Source organism: Opisthocomus hoazin, chromosome 7 (assembly GCF_030867145.1).
Source record: "Opisthocomus hoazin isolate bOpiHoa1 chromosome 7, bOpiHoa1.hap1, whole genome shotgun sequence".
Lineage (NCBI taxonomy): Eukaryota > Metazoa > Chordata > Aves > Opisthocomiformes > Opisthocomidae > Opisthocomus > Opisthocomus hoazin.
In genome coordinates this window covers 20,265,946-20,287,596 of record NC_134420.1, presented here as the reverse complement: position 1 = coordinate 20,287,596, position 21,651 = coordinate 20,265,946, and the positions used below count along the sequence as shown (strand labels likewise).

General features: G+C 44.1%; 2 protein-coding genes across 3 annotated transcripts; both read right to left on the bottom strand.

The window, feature by feature from the left end:
* Nucleotides 1-1,936: 1,936 nt before the first annotated feature.
* SAAL1 (serum amyloid A like 1) lies at nucleotides 1,937-19,478 on the bottom strand. Of its 2 annotated transcripts, XR_012764498.1 has the most exons (13): nucleotides 19,310-19,478; nucleotides 18,983-19,096; nucleotides 17,660-17,743; nucleotides 15,031-15,110; nucleotides 14,579-14,638; nucleotides 14,202-14,317; nucleotides 12,911-13,094; nucleotides 12,557-12,639; nucleotides 12,224-12,412; nucleotides 10,114-10,310; nucleotides 9,513-9,605; nucleotides 6,475-8,984; nucleotides 1,937-5,074 (listed from the first exon to the last, which is right to left on the bottom strand). XR_012764498.1 is itself a non-coding variant. In XM_075425726.1 (12 exons), the coding sequence occupies exons 1-12, from the start codon at nucleotides 19,421-19,423 to the stop codon at nucleotides 8,892-8,894; spliced, it is 1,407 nt and encodes a 468-aa protein (XP_075281841.1). In that variant the 5' UTR covers nucleotides 19,424-19,478; the 3' UTR covers nucleotides 6,293-8,891. The 2 variants fall into 2 exon arrangements, 1 of the variants encoding a protein (XP_075281841.1); XM_075425726.1 differs by lacking the exon at nucleotides 1,937-5,074 and having other exon boundaries at nucleotides 6,293-8,984.
* Nucleotides 19,479-19,689: 211 nt separating this feature from the next.
* Nucleotides 19,690-21,359, bottom strand: LOC104330151 (serum amyloid A protein). Its single transcript, XM_075427384.1, has 4 exons — nucleotides 21,251-21,359; nucleotides 20,798-20,927; nucleotides 20,334-20,472; nucleotides 19,690-19,891 (listed from the first exon to the last, which is right to left on the bottom strand). Exons 2-4 carry the CDS (start codon nucleotides 20,898-20,900, stop codon nucleotides 19,750-19,752), a joined length of 384 nt encoding a protein of 127 aa, XP_075283499.1. The 5' UTR covers nucleotides 20,901-20,927; nucleotides 21,251-21,359; the 3' UTR covers nucleotides 19,690-19,749.
* Nucleotides 21,360-21,651: the final 292 nt, after the last annotated feature.

Sequence of the window (21,651 nt, the reverse complement as noted above, 5' to 3'; positions counted from 1 at the left end):
CCAGCAGGCAATGTAAACCCATCAATTCACAGCAAGGACTTTAAAGACACCAGCAACTGTAAAATGTTCAGCCTTGGAGCTGTAAAACACATCTTCATTTCCAAGACTGGCAAAAGCTCTTCATCTTACTGTGTTCTCATCACAGATGTTTTTGCCCCTCCGAGTTTCTTTTATCTTATTAGATTTTAGCTCCCATTATAGTTAGGACAATTTTGCAATGGGGCAAAATAATTAGTTTGCATCAAAGAAAGGTTTCTTGAAACGTAACACTAATGAGTTTCATCTGCCTGATTAGAGGGCTTTGCTTTTAGCAACATTTGGTACAAAATTTTGTTTCAGAGAAATATAATGTTATAAGGATATTCAAGGCTAAAAGCATTAGCTAAACAGTAACCAGGATAATGGACAAAAGATTAGGGTGGTAAACTGTGTGCAGACATATATAACTGAATATTGACAAGAGGATGCAAGTGTAGACCAGAACAGGTTAATGAAGATTTAACAAAGATGTGTTTGTGCAAGCAAAGCTTGGTACAACTCACAATAGAATATTTAGTGAACTAATACTACACCTCCCACCTGTTCACAATGCTTTTAGGAATTATATGGAAAAGACTAGGGATGGGAAAAGACAGTACTAATTTTTAGAAAGAAAAGATGGACAAAAGTTAATTCTGGATGCTTCAAACTAATTTTTAATATCTGGCAAACTATATTTGCTTATTTTTAAATCTCTTTTTAGTCAAGAACAAATTGTGTTTAATCAACTTTGTTTTCTATTGATGGGAGAATTGCTCCAGAGGACAAAGGGGACGAAACAGATTCAGCGTTTCTTGCTTTTATTAAGCTTTTTCCCCCCACCCACTTTCTCTTACCCTATTAGTACAAACAATTAAGACAATACAGTCTAGAAAGGATTTCTTGACAGGTGAGTGAAAATTCACCTGAAAAATGGTAAAAGCAGTTATCAGAGATCTGCTGGTACATTGGGCATAGTGCACCATAAATGACTTCTGCATAGACATGTGCTGTGTCATTTGCAAATGACAAACACATGACACAAGCACATATAGTAGAATATAAGGGAACTCCTTCCTGTGGTTACGTCTCCCTCCATAAACCTCTCCACCACACACACAAGACTGGAAATGAAGACGGGGTGTTAGGAGAGGGCAGGCCTAAGCTGCTGTCAGGAGCAGCTCCGTTTGAGAGAAGGCCAAAAGCTCACATTTGGACAAGGATGTGCTTTCATACAATGCTCTCTGTCTGTGGCCAGACAAAGAAACCACTTTAAATTTGTGACTATGCTCTCCAAACCACGCAGGCAGACGCTTGAGCACTACAACTGAACAGGCAGTCACTTCTGGCTGGTGGAAAATACCTAATCCAGATCTGCTGCTGAATCGCATCGCAAGGCACCAAGGGGTTATGTGGGTTAAGGTGGTTAAACACAAAAAAGCCTTTGGATAAGCTGAAAACTGAATTCAAACCTCTTTTATCCCTTTCTTCTGTTTTGATAAGGTTTCAACTTGAACTTTACCACTTTTTGTCAAAATTATCGTGACCTGCAACAGGCAACACTGAAACATTGACAGTTCTATTGTTTTGCCAACCTAACACAGGAATTTATATTAAAAAAATGAAAATAAAAGCTCATTTCAAACACCCATGTGTCCTTTTCCTCTGATGCCATGCACATACTGCACCTGTGCATAATCCTTCTCCTGCTGGCCTTGTGCAACAGGTCAACAACAAACAAAAAGACTGTGCCTGTTATTCATAAGCTTTTTGTTATCTCTCGGAAGAAAAGGGCCCAGAGCATGTGTGGGAAGGAAAAAGCTCTGTTTAATTTAATTAAGTTTACTTCTTTCAAGTCCGAGTAAACTCGGGGATCAGCAGAACAACTGGTTAATTAAATCATTACAGTAGTTCCTTTACCCAATAAGGGCAACGACATCATGCTGTGTCACAGTCAGTGTGTTCTTCCAAAAAAGTACGCTCAACCTTTACACCGTGGATCAAAAATAAGTCTACAATGCAGAGGGTACTGCAGTATTAAGAGCTCTTCTAATGCAAACCATAATAGCTGTGGAGTAGCGCTGTGATTGTTTTCAACAATTCCATCTTGAGGGTTGTCTCCAAGTCTGTTGGTGGAAGTTAGTGATAACATTACAATGAAAGATACGATCCTGATCCTTAAGTTCATCCTGAGAACACTGGTCTCAGAGGGAAGCGAGCAGGGTGGGCTCCAAGACACACTCAAACAGATGGTGCCCCAACATGGTGCTGGATGCTGCCCTTACCCATCTGCTCTGGCATCCAGGAAGGCTGGCGCAGAAGGAAGGCTGCGAGAAGTTTGCCTCTCCTGGCTACACCTGGCTGCTCTCGGTGGGTTTGTCCCTTGTACCCGTTAAACACGCGCACTGTGCAGGGATCGGCCTGGGCAACTCCAACCCCACTCCAGAGCAACTCCATGCTAGTATCTTCTGCACCTACCTCCCACCTCCTTTCATGAGTCGTCAAAACCCTTCCAAGAGGAGGAAAAGTGAAAGGATAAACCTTCCCTTCATTTGGGCTTGGGACTTTCCCACATGAACATCTCACACTGCACAATGCCGATACATTCAGGTCCCTCCAACACTTCCCTTGGACCTACGTCATTTGCCAGTTCTTAGCCAATTCCTCGTGTTTCTTTTTATCCATTACAAATGTCTTCCATCTAAAGAGCTCACAAAGCTGGAGTCCCTCCTTGCTCTTCTATGTTTTCACCATTCATTTTTCCCTTTCCCATTACTCCAGCCCTTTCTATCCTCTATTTCTCCTCCTTCCATTCAGCCATTCTAGTAGCCTCATCCCAAATGACAAAACGGAGTTATCTTGCGTTTTGTTTATTCCCACCTAAGCTGAAGTGTTTCTCCTTCCTTTCCACTCTCTTAACTCATGAAATCAATCAGCCTGGCGCAAACTCAAAACATCTTCCCCTGGTTCCTGTGCTCAATAAGGAAACTCTGATATTGGGTAAAAGAGTTTGTGCACTACAGAATTTTTAATGGAAAATAAAACCTTCTGACATCACTGGCTAATTACAATTTGCTGCACTAAAATATGACACTGTGGCTGTATTACAGGGCAGGATAAAAGCGTGCATGTATTTCCTGTGTGTTTCAATATCCTCCTATTGACAGAAGATAGGATGACTGGTCTACAACTAGAAACCAGGAAATTATTTTTGTGATCTCATTAGAGTAATTGACAAGAGCGTTTCCTTTCTATGTAAGGTTAACAGATGGCTTGTTAAAGTTACAACTTCTTTAAACAGAGTTGTCACCAAAAATGATGCGCATGACAAGAAAAATAATATTGATACAAGCTCATTGCAAAATTAAAATGGAGTTTGCATAACATAAAACACAGAATAAATAACTGCCATCATTGCAACAGATAATATCAAGGTGTATTTCCTTTTCTAAGGTTTCCTTGGAAATTGCATGAAGGGACACAAACTGGGGAAGTGACAACAAGAAGGGACTTCAGTAGGCACAAACATGCAGTCAGTCACCATACCTACTCCACATCTGTGAAGAAACTACCACGGATGTATGAGCGTGTTATAGCGAGGCTCGGATATTAATCCCAGTAGTAAACAAATATATTCATCACACAGAATTTTTAATTGTGGGTAAATATGTTTTCATGTAAAAATGCTGAAGTCAAGATTGTAGATTTGTACTCGCACTGACTGCTATTACAGACTCAACAGGGTTTTGTTCTCCTCGAGGGAAAACAGTCAGGCATCAAGCAGGCCCCTTCCGCTCAATACCTAACTACTTATCAAAACCAGGAGTATGCTGCAGTCTGCTGTGCTCATCTCAGACCCATGCGCAGCACAAGCATCAACCCTGTAGGACTCTGCTTTCACACCTCACCGCTGGCAGGTTCAAGACCAGTGCAAGGCAAGGGCATGCAACACCTGAAAACTGCCTCACCTCCATCGTGAAACAGCTCCCTGATGCCTCAGCCAGCCAGAAAAAATGGCAGGGTGGTGGGGGTAAATAATAATTAAAAAAATAAAATTAAAAAAAAAACAAAAATCAAGCAATACTAGTTTGCCCACCTGCTGTGGTTTTTAAGACCTCACCTTCACCTTAAACTTGTCTCATTTCCATGAGAGCAGGAAAAACTACGAAGGAGGCTCAGCTTTGAAAATAGAAAGTGTAATCAATCTTCTACCTTTTTGATAGATGACCACACATTAGCTGCTCCACCTGGACAGATCTAGAATGCTAACATGTTACTGCTATTAAATACTTCTTCAACATCATGCTTACTCACTATTTATCCCCTTTGTTGTAATTCTTCCAGGTTTTTTCCCCCGTTTTCTTTTTCTCCAGCATCCCTTCTTCATCTCTTTTCTTTCCTTAGTATTACCGCCTTCTTGTCACAGCATCCTACCACTGTTACCTTTTCAAGCACTCTTTTTTGCATTAGTCTCTGTATAAAATGCAGCGCTCAGAATCTTCTGAGACATCATTAAGACATGCAGCTAACTCCCAAAGACCTGAACTAGAAGAAAGAAATCAGAACTCCAGTGGGTTTTTCCTGGCTTTGTTCATTTTCTTCACAATACCAACTCAGAAGCAAACCTTTTCTCTTAATAATCTTAGATATCTGTCAGCTCCTTGCATTATAAAACCTTTTTTTTTTTTAAAGAAAAAAGCAAAATAATTGAATCAGGGAGGCAAGTAAAAGGAGGAACCAGAGCACTATTTCCCATTGCAAAATCTCTATTGATAGCTGTTGGAAATAACCTGGTTTATTTTACCAGCCCTGTGATGTCAGGTTCACTCAGCACACACCTTGTTGGCTCCGACTGAGGGGCAACACTAACCGCATGACTGACGCACATGGCCACAACTGGGGAGCAAACGCACAGCTGCTCATTGCTTCTGTTTGCCTTTGCATGAAGGATGTTTGAGAAATTGTATAATATTACAGCAGACTGGTCCTTGCCCCAGGTGTAGCAGGTTCTTCCTTTCTCATTGAGTTTGGCAGAGCACATGAATTTCATCATCATCTAGAACAAAAAGGTAAGTAAACAGCAAGCATTAAAAAGGAAAAAAACGGACATCATTTAATTTTGCAGGGAAAATGAAGGATATGCTAGGGAATTGCTGTGACCAAGAAATTCTGCTCTAGAAACAAAAGTAAATTCTTGAGTGAAAAAGGTAACAGAGATACTGCTGCTTTTGTAATTCTCGGTAACAGCTAAAATAAGGCTAGGGGGACAGAGCAGAGATTTTCAAAACAAACAAACAAAACCACAGTAACGTATCCCTACCTCTTCATACCAGCATAATAAACTATGAAGATGGATAACTTACAAATAAAGATTGTAATTTTTATTTTTTTTTTACATTCAGCTTAGTTGCAGTGAAAGGTAGATATAACAGGTCAATCCTACCAACACATAATTTTACAGAAAAAGCCATCACCATAGCAGTTACAAGAAAACATGAACTAAAAAGTAATGACAGAAAATTAAGAAAGCAGAGTGACCTGAATACGGAGAAGCATTGAAAAGAACTTCCCAGCGTATCAGGTTTTATGGTTTAGTCTGCCAGAAAGGACAGGTTTGTGACATGAATATTGGGCAAGCATTAGGATACCAACAGCAACAACAATCCTCTCGCACTGTCGAGGGAGCAGATGAAGCATTCTAGTATATCTAGCATTTTAGTATATCTAGTTTTTCCCCCACATATCAGATTTCTTTGATTTTATGGTGCTTTGCCCCACCAGGAAGAAGTTACTATGTAGGCTGACACCAAATGCACTTAAAATGTTAGTCAAAAGAATGTTAGAGTCCTATCTTTAAATGTAATTACTACAAGGATCTATTAAGCCTAATTTAAAACAAGGCCTTCCGGTCTGATTTATACCTCTATTTTCTAGGTGTTCCCATGCCATAATTCACATCCAGCTCTGTTCAAGCAGGACCAAGTTTCTCTTACTTTAGTTCAATGCTTCAGATACCCACTCTTTGTTCAGAGCTCTGCACAAAGCAGTGAGAAGTACTTCTCATGTTTCCCCAGAGGAGGATGTTACGGAGGCAATCAGATCTCTGGTCTGGCAGAAAGCTGCTCGCCTGCTTGTACAGATAGATACCCACTCTGACTCAACTAGTCCAGAGGGATCTGGCTTGCCAGTCGGTGTCAAAGCATGGCTAGCAGAGGGAACTAACAAAAATAAATAATCACCCTCCAAACCGAACACCCCGCCAACCCTCCCTGCCGCCTGCCAAAAAACCCACCACCACCAAAAAACCACCCAGATGTGTTCACGAAGCACAGGCTACCGGAGGTCCCTGCTGGCAAGATGATGAAATACATGCGCACCATTTCCAAACCCATCATTTCGCCCGCCACCCCAAGTAGTTTCTTCCACATCTGAATGCCAAAAACATTGCATGCTTACCTTGCGCTCAGTCTGGCGCCAGGCTCTTGCTGCTAAAGACAGCACAGACTGCACAAGAGCACCTCTCCGGTGGGGCAAAGGGGGAATTGAGTCTCCATTGCACCACGGTACTCGAGGATAAAAATTCCTGGCGTAACTGAATTATCATTCTGCTGAGGCAAGGCTGATGGACCTGTTTCTACAGCTGCTTCTACTGCGGAGGAGCAGGAGGATGGGACTCGGCTGGTTTCCCACTTCTTGACATCAGCCATGTTTTCTACTGCATGACAGACATTAGATATCATCCCGCTTAGGCAACAGTTATATCAGGGAAATGATGTATCTTACCTACTCGTTGTAATTAGTGATACCACATTTAACACTTCATCAGCCAACACTGGATATTTGCGTATTGAAAAGGAGAAGGAAGAAAATAAAACAATGTATCTTGTCACAGCTTTTTTGTGCATTACATTAAACAACCACTGCAAAATTTCAACAACTACAACACCTTTCACATGATGCAAACCAGAAATAATTCTTAATTGTGGTGAACTATCATCAAGATACTTATGATGCACCTGGGGACAAACTAAGCTCAGAAAAATGTTAACACCTGGATGAGAGACACATTAATTTCCAGACCACAAAAATGATCAAGCAAAGAAAGTGTGAGAGTTAGAATGAATATCCAATGAAGGACATCGCATTTTACAGGACAATGACATTAAGAAGAGGTTCAATTTTCCTGTTACAAATCACATACTTGAGAGTAACAGACATTTCCAGTGGCTCCGAAAACAAATTGAACTGACACTTAGAATGAAGGAAAGCGTACAGGTTTTTTTTTAAAAAGAAACTTTATTACAAATCTGCAGGTTTAAGAAAATATTCAAAAACTATCAAAGTAGTATGAAAAATGATGTCATTCTATTCACAGTTACCAGTTTTCTCTGATAAACAGAGCATACAAAAATTGATAGAAACCATGGTAATTCTTTTTGGTGACAGAAGCCAGGTATTTGTAATCCTAAATCCCCTGCCAACAACTAAGATGCTGCTAGCAGCCCAAGGGAATTATTAAATTGCACTCTTTTTGAAAACTGGAAGTTTGGATGAAAAGGCTATATACATACACGCATACTGTATTTTACCACATGTAATTTTACCACATGTACAGGTAACTCAGGGCAAACAAAACATGGCCCAGCACAATATTTAAAGTCTATAAAAACCTGGAGAGCCATGGAATGTGTGTATATGGTATTCAGTTATTCTCTATACTCTGGTTCCAATTTTTTTACATCTCAAACCTAATAAAGACCAATTATTTTCCACTCTCACTTACAGAAACATTGAAGCTGATGTGTTACCACACTGCCTTTTCGGACACAGAAAATGTTAGCTGCATGGCATTGCAGGCACGTGATCTAAAAACGTAATGCAGTTAAAACAGGATATAATTAAAAGTGGGATTTTTTAGAAGACTGTAGACTGCATTTATTGCAAGTGACCTGATACCTTAAGCTCCCCTGAAAAACCGAAGCTAACATGGCATTTCTAACGCCATTCACAGATAACTCATAAGACACATGAATGAGGAAAGAACTGTCTGATAGAGGTTACATTGCTAAACTGAAGTACAGACTGCAAGCAGAAAGTTTGCAAGTGTGCCATGGACTAAATCCAAACCTGCCCTAAAACTCTGGCTAACTGGCTGCAATGGTTGGAAGCTGCAGCATAGACCGTCAGTAACCATATTCTCAAATCCTTTAAACTACACACAACCTAGACGCCACAATGCAGAGCTGCAGTGTAGAAGAGGCTTTGATATAAGAAGTGTGAAGCTTTTCAAGGAGCAGGACGAAACATTCCTGTTACTACACCTGCTCAAGGTACTGACATGATCTAACAGAGCCAAAAAAAAAAAAAAGAGAGAGAGAAAAAAAACCCCCAAGCAACTCTGTGTAATTTAACTTATCAGGTGCTTGCAGTTCCTTAGGCAGCAGACATCTGGGATTTCCTATTGATCAATCCTCCTTTGCCAACAGCAACTCAGAAGAAAACAGGATCATGTTAAAAAACTACTCAGTGCATTTCATTCATATTGCTGTTTCAACTTCAGCTGAAAAGCACAGAATCAAGAGTTATTCAAAGAAAACTATGTTGCAGACAAACAGTCGGAAGTCAGCAGTCTCTCATCACCAGAGCAAACACGATGGAAGATGCAGAACTGAATTTACAGTAATTCCCTTCCCCATGCAGACCAGATTAACCTTAGGTTAATCAGCGCTACCTGGAACATTTTTTAAAAGCCACCTGTTGGTAAGGACGTTGCCTCATTCTCCTGCATTTATTGAAAATCTGATTTCTCAAACACTGTAATGAAACAGTCAAAAATTTTCATTCCAAAGGAGAAAAATATTTCATGTACATTCTTAGGCATGAACCTTCAGGCTTGGGAAACGTTTTTCTAGATTGTCAGCAAGTGTCTGATCAGCCTCACGCAGAACTTCAAGGAAACTCTCCACCTGGAAATAAAATACAAACACACACAAAAAGAAAAAAAAAACCAACAAACAACAACTTGCATGGAACACTGAATTCTTATACTTGGTATAGGAGGTCTTTCTATTTCTGTACCTTCCCACTAACAGCAGCCAGCAGCAGCCACTGCAAAAAATACTGGAAAATGCTCCACAGTAGACGACCTTCCTCCTATATCGCCTTCCCCAAACTCCTATTTTATTGTTTAAAAGTACACAAAGAAAAGCTCTCTATGAAAAATATTTAGAATAATTATTCCATTAAAATTTTCAGCTATCATACATTTGCAGACATCCATTCATTTCAGCACAGCTTGACCATTACATCAGCTGATGATCTAGGCAAAGCTCTGGCTGAAGTAAGCCAGAAGAGACAGAGCAGGTAAGACTGTCTAGAAAGGCGTATTACCTGTGTCTGAGCAACTCTGTGCTCCTTCTGCATCTGATTCTGAAAGGTCTTGACATCTCAGTAGTGATTTTTCAGCTATGTTAAAGACTTTGTCATATACTCACCGATGTGAAGTACAGAGGTAAGAGGTTCTGAAACGCACAGGAACACGTCTGTTCATTTAAATGTCCCTGGTGTAGTCCTTCCAACGTATTTTCCTGGAAAACAAAATGAGAAATACAATTAGTGTGTCATGAACAGTTGTCGAAAGAACAAACTCAAAATTGTGTGCACAGTGAAAATGGGTAGAACAACCAGAACTTAACAGTTCTCAGAGAATGCTGGACATAGCTATTGCAAAAAGAGATCAAAGCTCACACATCACCAGTCTCTTAATCTGAATGCTCCCATACTAAAAAAAAATCCAGCTGAGAAGGTGGGTTTACATATTGATATTCTTTCATTTTCTTAAACCAACTGGCTTTCAGTCAAAAGAAATGGCAACATACACCTAGAGAATTTGTCATACAGAATCTTGGCCCCAAAGGCACAGACCTCAGAAAACCTGTGTCCCTCCAGGTAACACACGTTGCTACTCACCTTCTGATGGACACTCTAATGAACTTCCAGTATGCAACTTCGCTTGCACAGAAAAACACTCACATGAATAGTAATGTCTTTCTTCTACCCTGCAGAAATCCCTCTTACAAATTTGCTTATTCTTACCTTGGTCAGTTCTTGAAGCATATTGGAAAGTAATTCACAGCAAATATCCTTCAAAATTTTCAAATGGAAATCTTCCTCATTTATACCGGCCCTTCCAGCCTCTTCTTGTTCAGACTCCTTTGAGTTCTCAACAGATCTCTTCCCACAGCCCTCCATGTATTGTAAGATACGGATCAAGCTCCCAATCAGAGGCATATCTAATATAAAGTAACAAGAAAACGGAAGTTTAGCACTGAAAATTTTTCCCCATCCTTTTAAGGCACTAGAATTTTGAAACACAGCGAGATTTTATACAAAAGCCATAGGAATGTATAGTCCGACAGTGTTGTGTTTTGTCACTCAAAGACTGTTTTAAAGAAGCAAGTGGAAATGTAGTAGAAAACCCAAATCATTTTTTCTGCAAGCTAACCTGTATCTACAAAAAGTATATGCCGTTGGTAAGGAATATGAGAAGGAAAATGCCTCCAGTAGTAACTCAGAGAGGCCAGTATGTTAAATGTGCATCCAGATAATCCTACCTGATAAACCAAACCAACACATCCTTCTGCTTCAGATGACCCTAACTCACATTCCCAAGACAGGCTTTTAATTCTTTTAATTTGACACTGTCTCCCATAACATCCTCCTAGGGAAGCTCAGGAAGCATGGGCTGAATGAGTGGTCAGTGAGGTGGATTGAGAACTGGCTGAATGGCAGAACTCAAAGGGTTGTCATCAGCAGCGCCGAGTCTAGTTGGAGGCCTGTAACTACTGGTGTCCCCTAGGGGTCAGTACTGGGCCCAGTCTTGTTCAACTTCTTCATCAATGACCTGGATGAAGGGACAGAGTGTACCCTCAGCAAGTTTGCTGATGACAAAACTGAGAAGGGTGGTGGATACACCAGAAGGCTGTGCTGCCATTCAGCGAGACCTGGACAGGCTGGAGAGTTGGGCAGAAAGGAACCTGATGAGGTTCAACAAGGGCAAGTGCAGGGTCCTGCACCCGGGAAGGAACAACTCCATGCACCAGTACAGGCTTGGGGCGGACCTGCTGGAGAGCAGCTCTGTGGAGAGGGACCTGGGTGTCCTGGTGGACGACAGGTTAACCATGAGCCAGCAGTGTGCTCTGGCTGCCAAGAAAGCCAATGGCATCCTGGGATGCATTAGGAGGAGTGTGGCCAGCAGGTCGAGGGAGGTTCTCCTTCCCCTCTACACTGCCCTAGTGAGGCCCCATCTGGAGTCCAGTTCTGGGCTCCTCACTTCAAGAAAGATGAAGAGCTACTGGAAAGAGTCCAGTGGAGGGCTACAAGGACGGTGAGGGGACTGGAGCATCTCTCCTACGAGGAAAGGCTGAGGGAGTTGGGCTTGTTCAGCCTGGAGAAGGCTGCGAGAGGACCTAATAAATGCTTACAAATATCTTAAGGGTGGGTGTCAGGAGGATGGGGCCAGACTCTTTTCAGTGGTGCCCAGTGACAGGAAAGGGGCAATGGGCACAAACTGAGGCACAGGAAGTTCCGTCTGAACATGAGGAAGAACTCCTTCCCTCTGAGGGTGACGGAGCACTGGAACAGGCTGCCCAGGGAGGTTGTGGAGTCTCCTTCTCTGGAGATATTCAAGACCCACCTGGACAAGGTCCTCTACAACCTACTGTAGGTGACCCTGCTTTGGCAGGGGGGTTGGACTAGATGACCCACAGAGGTCCCTTCCAACCCCGAACATTCTGTGATTCTAAGGACTTGTCAATGGATTGAAAAATAACAAGTAATAAAGATGGATTTAAGTAAGTGCAGAAACTCCCTCTGCTAAAAAAAAATATTACTATCAAGATCTCATATTTTAGCAAAAATGAAATCTGCAATTTTCATTAATCTACCCAACGCAGAAAATCGAACAGAATCTGTAGATTCTATTACTGTAACTCTTCAGAGACATCCAGTAACTGAACTTTGAGCTAGCTGTGATTTTTAGAGTCACCAGTAAAGAGTCTTACTGTATTCAAACATGTAACTGAATTCTGTGTTCTGAACTGATCTCTAGTAATAAATTAACCACCTTTCACCCCACAAAGTCAATTGTGGAAATAACTTTAAAAAAAAAAATGAAGACAAAAAAGCAGAAAAAAGTATGACTTGCTTTTCCTCATCTTGGTGTATTCTTGTTCTGTCTGTGAAGCAAACATAGCAGACAGCACAGAAAAAATAGAAGCCAATACAGTCTTCTGCTCCTGCACAATGATCGGTGGATCGTCTGGCTGGCAAAGTTCATGGCAAACGAGGTCATAAAGCAAACTCCACGTCTCTTTTCCTCCATCAGGAGCCTGCACTTGAGAAAGAAAGAGAGAGATACCACCAACCCAACAAATTTAATCTAGGTACATGAATTATTTTTCTTCCCACTAAATATCTGATGATCTAGAAGTTACTGCCATTCTTGGCCCCATCGTATGTAGCAATTCAAGCGTCTTACCAATAGCCTGAATACCCTCATCCACCGTGGTCAGGAGCTGCAAAACGTGCATATAAACATCAAGTCCTTCTGGATTATCTGATCTATACAGAACAACAAAAAAAGACACATTAACGATCCGAATACTGAATTTATATTCTGTGTGTTTTGGACACACAGGAGACTATCACCAATCACTGCCATTCTCTGCTAACCAACTAGTTGACTCATTTCAAACGGTAAGTACAGGCAAATGTATTCTAGTGATCTGCCAAACTATGCGGCTTCTACGGAAACCAAGATGTCCAGACACAGGCCTTAACAAGGTTATAAGGAGTCTCCCCAGCCAGGAAACTGAAAAGAAATCTCACGTACCGGACTTGTTTGGCTGCTTCAAGTATACAAGGCACAATCTTAAAATCTGGAAGTTCTTCAGGGGAATCATCTACAGATGGTCCCACAGACCGACAAGTGCCATTTTTAATCCAGATTAACATTAGCTCTTCATCTAGATCAAAGAGTTTGTCCACCACTTCACCCACTTTTACCAGCAATTCAACTGCACAAGAGAGAATGTATAAATATCAACAAGACTAAACACAAACAGCAAAAATTAGCTCACAAAATGCTAATATATAAAAGTATTCAGAGTAAATTCAGTGCTGAAATATATTAATCTCATTCATGACCTACTAATGGTTGCTATGTTTAATTCCTTTTTGTGGCACGGATCAGGTTGAAGAGCTTGATAAACAGGGATTGCTGGAAAGCCCACTGACGCCTTCTACCTTATCATGCCATTTACGCAGCAGGAACTTGATTCTGCAAAGAGACTTCACATTCCTGAAAAGTTGTAACTTCTGCTCCTGAAGTAAAACTTACCAAGATTTGTCCCCAAATACAGTTTTCTGCTAACCTTACACCTGCCAATCTGTATTTTACTTCAGTAGATCTGTGATTTCAATTGGACGGAAAAGCATTTCTGAGCATTGTCATTTAAAAAAAACCAAACAAACCACAAAGCACCAACCAAAAAAGCTAAATTACTAGGATTCCTAGACAAATGATAACTGCTGTTACGATTGAGTTAGACATGAAACATAAATGCTATTCAAAATATTTCCATTATTAGGTGCTTAGTGCAATTTTTGCCAAATTAGTGCTGAGAGATTTCTGTACCACTGACTGCATACCCACAGCCTGTGTGCAGTATTCAGCTGCCATTCAGAGTAACTGAATCCTTCCTCCAGCTCACACTGCACAAGTATGGTAGTTTTAAAAACAGAAAATACATATCTGATTTGAAAAAATTTAAATGAGGTCTTGTTTCAAGGATCAGAAATGACATATGTATATCCCTGAATGAGGACTATGTCCTTTGCTTTACTGCACCAAACCACAAGTTCTTCTATTACGCTTGTTTTGATTCCCCCACAGAGCTTTCTTCTTCCTCTATGGGTGTTTTTCTGGTTGGTTTTATGTATACTTATAAACCTGCAAAGGCAGGACAGGTTTATTTTGGTGTCCTTTAAATTCATGAGGTTTACTTTATTTCAGAGAAATTCTGTACTCCCAGTTGAAAACATTTGTCTTTGAAACTGCATACTTCAGTTCCTGTTTTTTTCTCCATACACCCACTAATTCCCCGCTTGTTTTGGCAACTCACCATTTGTAGAGCTGGACATGATAAAGCAAACACAGTCATACACAGAAGGGTTTTCTCGGATTCTCTCAACCCAGACATTGGCCACCTCAGGCTGGGACAGGCAAGTTAACAACAGCCTAGACAAGAATTGCCCATTTAACAAATTACAAGCCAATTCACTCATTCTAGCTGTGCAAGTGTAAATTCAAAATAATGAGAATGATGCGATAGAAACAGTAACCTAGCTCACAGCAAACCAATTCCAGAACAATGCAGAAATGACAAAAGGATAGGATGAGAAGATAATAAAATAGTAAGCCCACGTGTCAATTTTCTTCCCAGGCCTCAGAACATAGCAGAACCAGACTACAGATGCATTAATTTCTGAGATGTCCTACCTGCTTGTTTCCAGAAGAGTTGGGGAGTCTGAATCACACAAACGCTGCAATAACACTTGGCTTTAAGAAAATTCAAGACAAAAGTTAATAAAGTCTATTCTTGTTTAAAAAACAAAAGTTATAAAAAGGTTAATTTCATAGCTGCAGCCACAGTCTGAGATTACAACTTTTTTTTTCTGACTGTGTATTCATTTCCAGTGCTTCAAGATTGCCAAATTTAGAAACCAAAGATTCAAGAACTTGACTGGGGATTAAAAACAATTAAAAAATAGTGGTCTGTACCCTTTTTTTCCTCCACTGAACACTTCCCACACACAAATATGGTCAGCCAAAAAGGCATGAACAAAAGCGAGGCACGACAGACAAACTTACTTTCTTCTGTAACATATATTTCATGATTGTGAGTCCAGAACAGCAGTACTCATGCATGTATAAAGCACATATACACTTACCCAAGATTCTCATCTTTACTAATGGACATGCATATGTCTTGGAAACAGGCCATATTTCCCAATATTCCCACGCAGATTTCCTGAAAAGTCAAAACACGGTATAATAAGGCAACTGCAACGTAGTTCACGATTTTACTTCCACAGCCGTAAGACAAAAGTAAGAAAGGTTCAAACACGTTTCCCAGTCTGATTTCTAAGTTTTATGACACACTGATTTCAAGACAGAGATGCAGATTTTTTCTACAGGATATGCTTAGACTAGCCTAAAATACACTCATGACAGGTACTATTCAGATATTCAGGTGTCAAGGTGTTCCAGATACATCTTGAAATCAACTTTGCCTTGCATATTCTATGTATACTGTTTTGAAGCTAATCTGGCATCCCTATTATTAAAGCAATGAAGAGTCCTAAGAATAAAAGTATCACCATGTAAGTGCAACCCTCACGGATAATTCACTTCCTCCCAAAAGAAAGTGGATATAAGCTTAATATAAGCTTCCAGCAAAGCCCATTTTCTGATTGCAGAGATCTAAAAGGAAAAAACAAAAACCCCAAAAAAACCAAAAACCCCAACAAAACAACCAAAGCAGTGCATCCCATTAGGCTATTCATACCTTGGCAATCATTAAAAGGATGCACACTTCTATAAAGTGGACCGTGCGAGCTCTGAAATACCTGCAGGTGATTGGTGCTAACGCAGAATGTTCTGGAAAATCGTTCATTATCAGTAATTTAAAGTTGGCAATCAACTCTTGCCACCGAGAAGGTTATCTTCTTTATCATTCACATGCTATTACTTTTGCTAAATTACAGCAGACACTCTTTCAAGAAAATAGTTGTGATGGCCAATTTGCATTCACTTCCAAATTGTGGTTGTACTTTCAAAAGACAAAGTACTCAACTTTCAAAGCCCTGTGTGTCTCTACTCCTCTCCTGAAGTAACACGACTGGTAACTTCAGAGAAAGGGGAGTTATATCAACACTGAACACCTTTGAAAATCCCACCTTGAATCCTACAGTGCACTGTGTAATACAAGCTGCAGAACAATGACATCAAAACAAAGGGAGAAGAAAAAAATTTTTATTAAGTATTGGCGTCTAACAGTTCCTAACCAGTAAGATTACTTCTCGTATTGGGTTTGCATGGCAAGGTTTTGGTAGCAGGGGGGCTATAGGGGTGGCTTCTGTGAGAAGCTGCCAGAAGCTTCCCCCACGCCCAACAGAGCCAATGCCAGCTGACTCCACGACGGACCCACCACTGGCCAAGGCCGAGCTCATGAGCGATGGTGGTAGCACCCCTGGGATAATGTATTTAAAAAGGAGGAAAAATGGCTGTGCAACAGCAGCTGGAGGAGAGAATTGAGAAAGTGTGAGAGAAACAACTCTGTAGACACCACGGTCAGTGAAGAAGGAGGAGGTGCTCCGGGCGCCAGAGCAGAGATTCCCCTGCAGCCCGTGGTGAAAGCCATGGTGAGGCAGGCTGTGCCCCTGCAGTCCATGGAGGTCCATGGTGGAGCAGATCTCCACCTGCAGCCTATGGAGGACCCCACATCAGAGTAGGTGGATGCCTGAAGGAAGCTGTGACCCCGTGGGGAGCTTGCGCTGGAGCAGGCTCCTGCCAGGACCTGCGGACCCATGGAGAGAGGAGCCCACGCTGGAGCAGGTTTGCTGGCAGGGCTTGTGACCCCATGGGGGACCCACGCTGGAGCAGTCTGTTCCTGAAGGACTGCAGCCCGTGGGAAGGACCCACGCTGGGGCAGTTCATGAAGAGCTGCAGCCCGTGGGAAGGACTCATGTTGGAGCAGTTCCTGGAGGACTGTCTCCATGGGAGGGATCCCACACTGGAGCAGAAGAGTGCAAGGAGTCCATCCGCTGAGGAGGAAGGAGCAGCAGAGACAACCTGTGATGAACTGACCGTAACCCCCATTCCCCATCCCCCTGTGCTGCTTGGGGGGAGGAGGTAGAGAAAACCAGTAGTGAAGTTAAGCCCAGGAAGAAGGGAGGAGTGGGGGCAAGGTGTTTTTAAGATGTGGGTTTATTTCTCATTATCCTACTCCGATTTGATTGGTAACAAATTAAATTAATTTTCCCCACGTTGAGTCTGTTTTCCCCACGACGGTAACTGCTGAGTGGCCTCTCCCTGTCCTTATCTCAACCCACGAGCCTTTCGTTGTGTTTTCTCTCCCCTGTCCAGCTGAGGAGGGGGAGTGACAGAGCGGCTTGGTGGGCACCTGGCATCCTGTCAGGGTCAACCCACCACACTGCTGTAGGTCTGACTAAACAAGTTCATGACCATTTCTGTTCAGTAATCGCGAAACAAGTCATGAGAAAAAAAGGCCAGCCTTTACCAGTTTTTGTAACAAGCCTGATAACTGGGTTTGATAAACTTAGTCCTTCATCAGTAATGACATGTATCAGCTTCAGCATCACTGAAATACTTACTGATTAGACCATATTGAAAATGCTGTGGAATAGCATTTTAAAATTTGTTTTTGCGTTTTCTCCTTGTCACACTAACATATTCAAACATGCAATGGGAGGAGGTAAGAGATACATGCAAATGCATGTACAGAGCTACCTACTATTGCTATTAATATGGGACAGCTTTTTGACAGCCCATACTTACAGTAAGGCGAGGGCATTTTGACTTGGCAAAAACTCCCATGAATATGTCAGGGGCATTGAACTCCTGAAGAAATAAAGCGACATCCTGTGGAGAAAGCAAATAGAGAAGTGAATGGACTTTTATGATTTCCAAACACAAAATCAAATCTTTTCTTCATGGCACAAGGACTGGATCAAAGAGATGTCAAACTCACTACAAGAGATCAGTGACTTCCAAACAGTTAATACCAATAATCCTTGCTTTTCAACGAGAGAAGATCAGCAAGCCCCTATGGTGATTCAGGATGCCAGTGATTTGCTACACAACGAGCCAAAAAGTCACATTAGTTTCTTCTGCTCTCCGTCTCAACAGAGGATCAGAGACACTAAGTCAGAATTCAGCAAATGCCATGTTTTCAGACAGTGACATCACCCAGGCTTACAAAAAGAAACAAGGGAAGAGATTACCATCAGCACTTGATCAGACCATACAGAAGAGGAAATCTCCTCATTTTACCACATTAAAACACAAGATTAGTTCTCTGTTTGGAAGCAAAGGACACATCTTCCATGTTTATTTCAAATATCTAAACAAAGATCCAGCGAACAAAATGATACCTGTGAATGTAACAAATGTAACATGTAGGGGATGTTATCACTTCAGGTGGTCAGAATCATTGCACCACCAAAAGAAGTCTTGGTTCTTTGTGAATAATTGGGATGGTTGTAAGACAAGAGACCCCTGAATAATTCCTTTAGGTGGCTGGGCCTTGGGAGAATAGGTATGCAAACTACAGAGATAAGGAAGCTGCAGGATAATCTGAGGACCCTGCCATCACCGAGAGACACTGACTAACATGCCCGAAGTACATTACCATATACTAATGAGTCCTCGGAAAAGCTATGATAAGCATTTCTTGGAAATGTAATGAATGTGTATGTTCACACAGCATAAATACCTAGTAAGTGTGTCCTTTCGGCGCACACGTTTGGAGGAGAGATCCCCCATGTGCCCCGCGCCGTAATAAAGAATACTTGCTTAATAGTCTTCCAACTATTGTCTTCAATTCTGGCTTTTCACAGCATCAAAAATAATAATAATTTGAAAAAATGTATACCTCTTACTTGAGAATTTGTTCTAGCATTTGAGAATGATGAGAAAAACATCAAAAAGCTATGTCACACTGCCACTGCGAGTCCATAGCTAAACTTACAAAGGTTGTTTATCTATCAGAGAAAACTACGCTTACCAGCAGTATGCACTGCACTTGCTAGAGGAAAACATGGCTGCTCAGAGAAGGCACCAATACTACCTCCACAATCCAACTGCTGAAGACGCTCCTACCTCGTCCATCGACATGTCCCACACTTTGCAAATGTCGTTCTCCGTCTCCTCGTCCAGCTCCGTCCGGACTCCCTCGGGGCTGGCGGGGGGCTCCGCCACCTCGGGGCGAATCACCTGAGGGAAAACGGGGGCTGCCCAGGGCGCCGCGACCGAGGAGCGCCGGGAAGCACCAACGACGCCCTGCCGGTCCCCTCACGGCTTAACCACCCTCCCCGGCCAGGAAAGCGGCGCGGCCCGCGCCTCCTCCGGCCCCGGTATCGCCCGCACCGCGCCCGCCGGGCGCCGAACGCTGCCGGGCCAGGCGCCCTCGCCCCCCCGGGCCCGCACCTCGATGAGGCGGGTGAGGATGCTGAACAGCCAGTGCTTGCTGTAGACCGTGCTCCCCACCGCGTCACCCCCCTCCTCCGCCTCGCTGGAAGGCGGCGAGGGGTTACGGTCCATGGCGGCCCGCCGACCGCTCCGCCACGGCCGCGCCGCCAACGACCAGGCGGCGGCCAGAGTGGCGCACAGGCGGCGCCCACAGCGCCCCCTGCCGCGCCGGGAGGCTTCCCGCTACGGGCGGTCACCGCAGGCCGTTACCGGCGCTCAGTGGCCGCGGCGGGCCCGTGAGGACGGACCCCGACCGCCGCCCCCACCGGCAGCTGAAGAGACACCCCCTCCCCCAGCCCCGCGACCGGAAGACCCCCCGAAGGCAGGCCAGGGAGCCGTTTTGAGGAGAATGTCTTTATTCGGCTGCACGGAAGGGGGGGGCAGGGGCGGGGGCAGCGTCAGTACTTGCGGGGGAGCCCCGCCGGTCGGTAGCGGTTGGGGTCGCCGCCGCTCCTGCCCCAGGCGTTCGCCTCCTGGTCGGCGCGGGTGTCTTCCGCCCCTCTGCCGCTCACGCCGCTTTGCCAGTTCTCCCGGGCGTCGCTGGCGGGAAACAAAAAGGGCGCCTGAAGCAGCCAGCCCCGAGCCGCGGCCCGTGCCGGCCCCCTCGCTGGGGCGGGACGAGCCTCCCGCGGCGCCGCTCGGGCTGAGGGGCCGCCGCGGGACCAGCGCGTCCCCGAGAGCCCCGGAGGGTCCGTAACTGCCGCGCCAGGAGAGGAGCCGGCGGGCACAGCGAGTTCCCGTCACCAGCGGCGCGGAGGTGGGGGTCTGCCCTCTCGGGAGGGCGGGAGGACAGGCGCACGGTGGTGCGGGAGTAGAGGCGCCATCCCCGCAGAGACAGGCTGCGCGGGCACTGGCGGCTCCCCCTCCCCTCCGCGGCTCTCCTGCGCCAGAGGCTGAGCACGGGTCGGACAGGACGGCACTCCAACCGGAACGCCTGGATCCCTAGTGACCCACTGTCAACAAGCCAGATATGCTCCGTTACCTGATCACTCTGGCTGCCCAAGCACCGCCAGGTCCTCTTTGGGCAGCATCATAATTCCCACGAGCGTGGAAGTATTTGTCGGCACCTTTATAATTTGCCTCGCGCATGTCCCGGTATGCTCTGTACATGTCCCATGCCCCTGAAGAAAGCAGTGAAACAGAGACAATGTTGGCTTTAAAGAGTCATCCCGGAAACAGTTCAGTACCATTTCAGCCAGGAGCTGAAAGCCCCCAGGAGTGGTAACACAGAGAGGTGCTTCTCCACATCGGCCTTTGCACGGAGGTGTGCCCACGGAAAGGGCCTGTGGGCGCTGAGCAAGACCCTCTCCCAGCAGCAGAAACCAGCGGGGTCCCTCATGTGGAGCTGCAACTTCCCAGCTCTGAGGACTGCATCCATCGGCTGCCAGTAACCTGTGACCGGTGAGGGACTTCCCAAGAGAAAGGCCCACGGTAACAGCAGCTTACCTCCCACTGCATCCCGGACAAATTTTCCAGCTCGGTGTACTGGCGTCTCAGCACTTGTACATAGAATAAAGGAGAGCAACACGAAGCAGACACAGAGCTTCATGGTTCCTGGCCAAAGCCTGACACAGAGCTGCGAAACAATCAGAGAGATGAGCAGTTCTGGAGCACCGTTGAGAGACTGCTGACATAGCACCCATCACACCCATAGCTGTGCCCAGGCAGCTGCCCCTGCACTGATGGCTAGCCCAGGAACCCGCTTCTCCCCCCACAGCCGATGCCCTCTGTGCAACCACAAGGACAGCTAAGGGCTCCACCACAGAGGCAGGCATTTTAGCATTCCCTGCTGCTCCTATCATGAGTACAGAGAAGCCCCACACGCTAAAGCGTTAGTCCTGTTCCCAAATACCAGCTAAAAAGACCGCATATAGATCACAAATTCAGAATATCTCTCACCACTGCAGAAAGGCAAAGCCGAAGGAGATGGAGCTTGTCTTGTGTGCTCTCAGACTCAGAGAGGGTATTTATAAGCAATGCAAACTCCTTTAAAGAGGAAATTGGAAAGGCTACCAATGTCTGGGAATTCCCCCCCCACACTCCACTTCCAAAAGAGAAATCATTACGGTAAGCCTGTCCTTGTCCTTACTGAAAGTTCATAGCTCCTGTTACACAATTTTTTAGAGAGTGTGTGGTTCTTCTTCAGCTGCCCACAGGCCTATTTGCTCCTCCTAACAAGCAGGCTGAGAAGCTGCCTTGAAGACTAAAGTGTTCTGTGTGCTTGAAGTGTTACGAGTTGGCTTAAGGGTGACACTTGTTCAGCTTGTGTGCTGGACAGAGCTGGGATGAGAAAGGTGCCT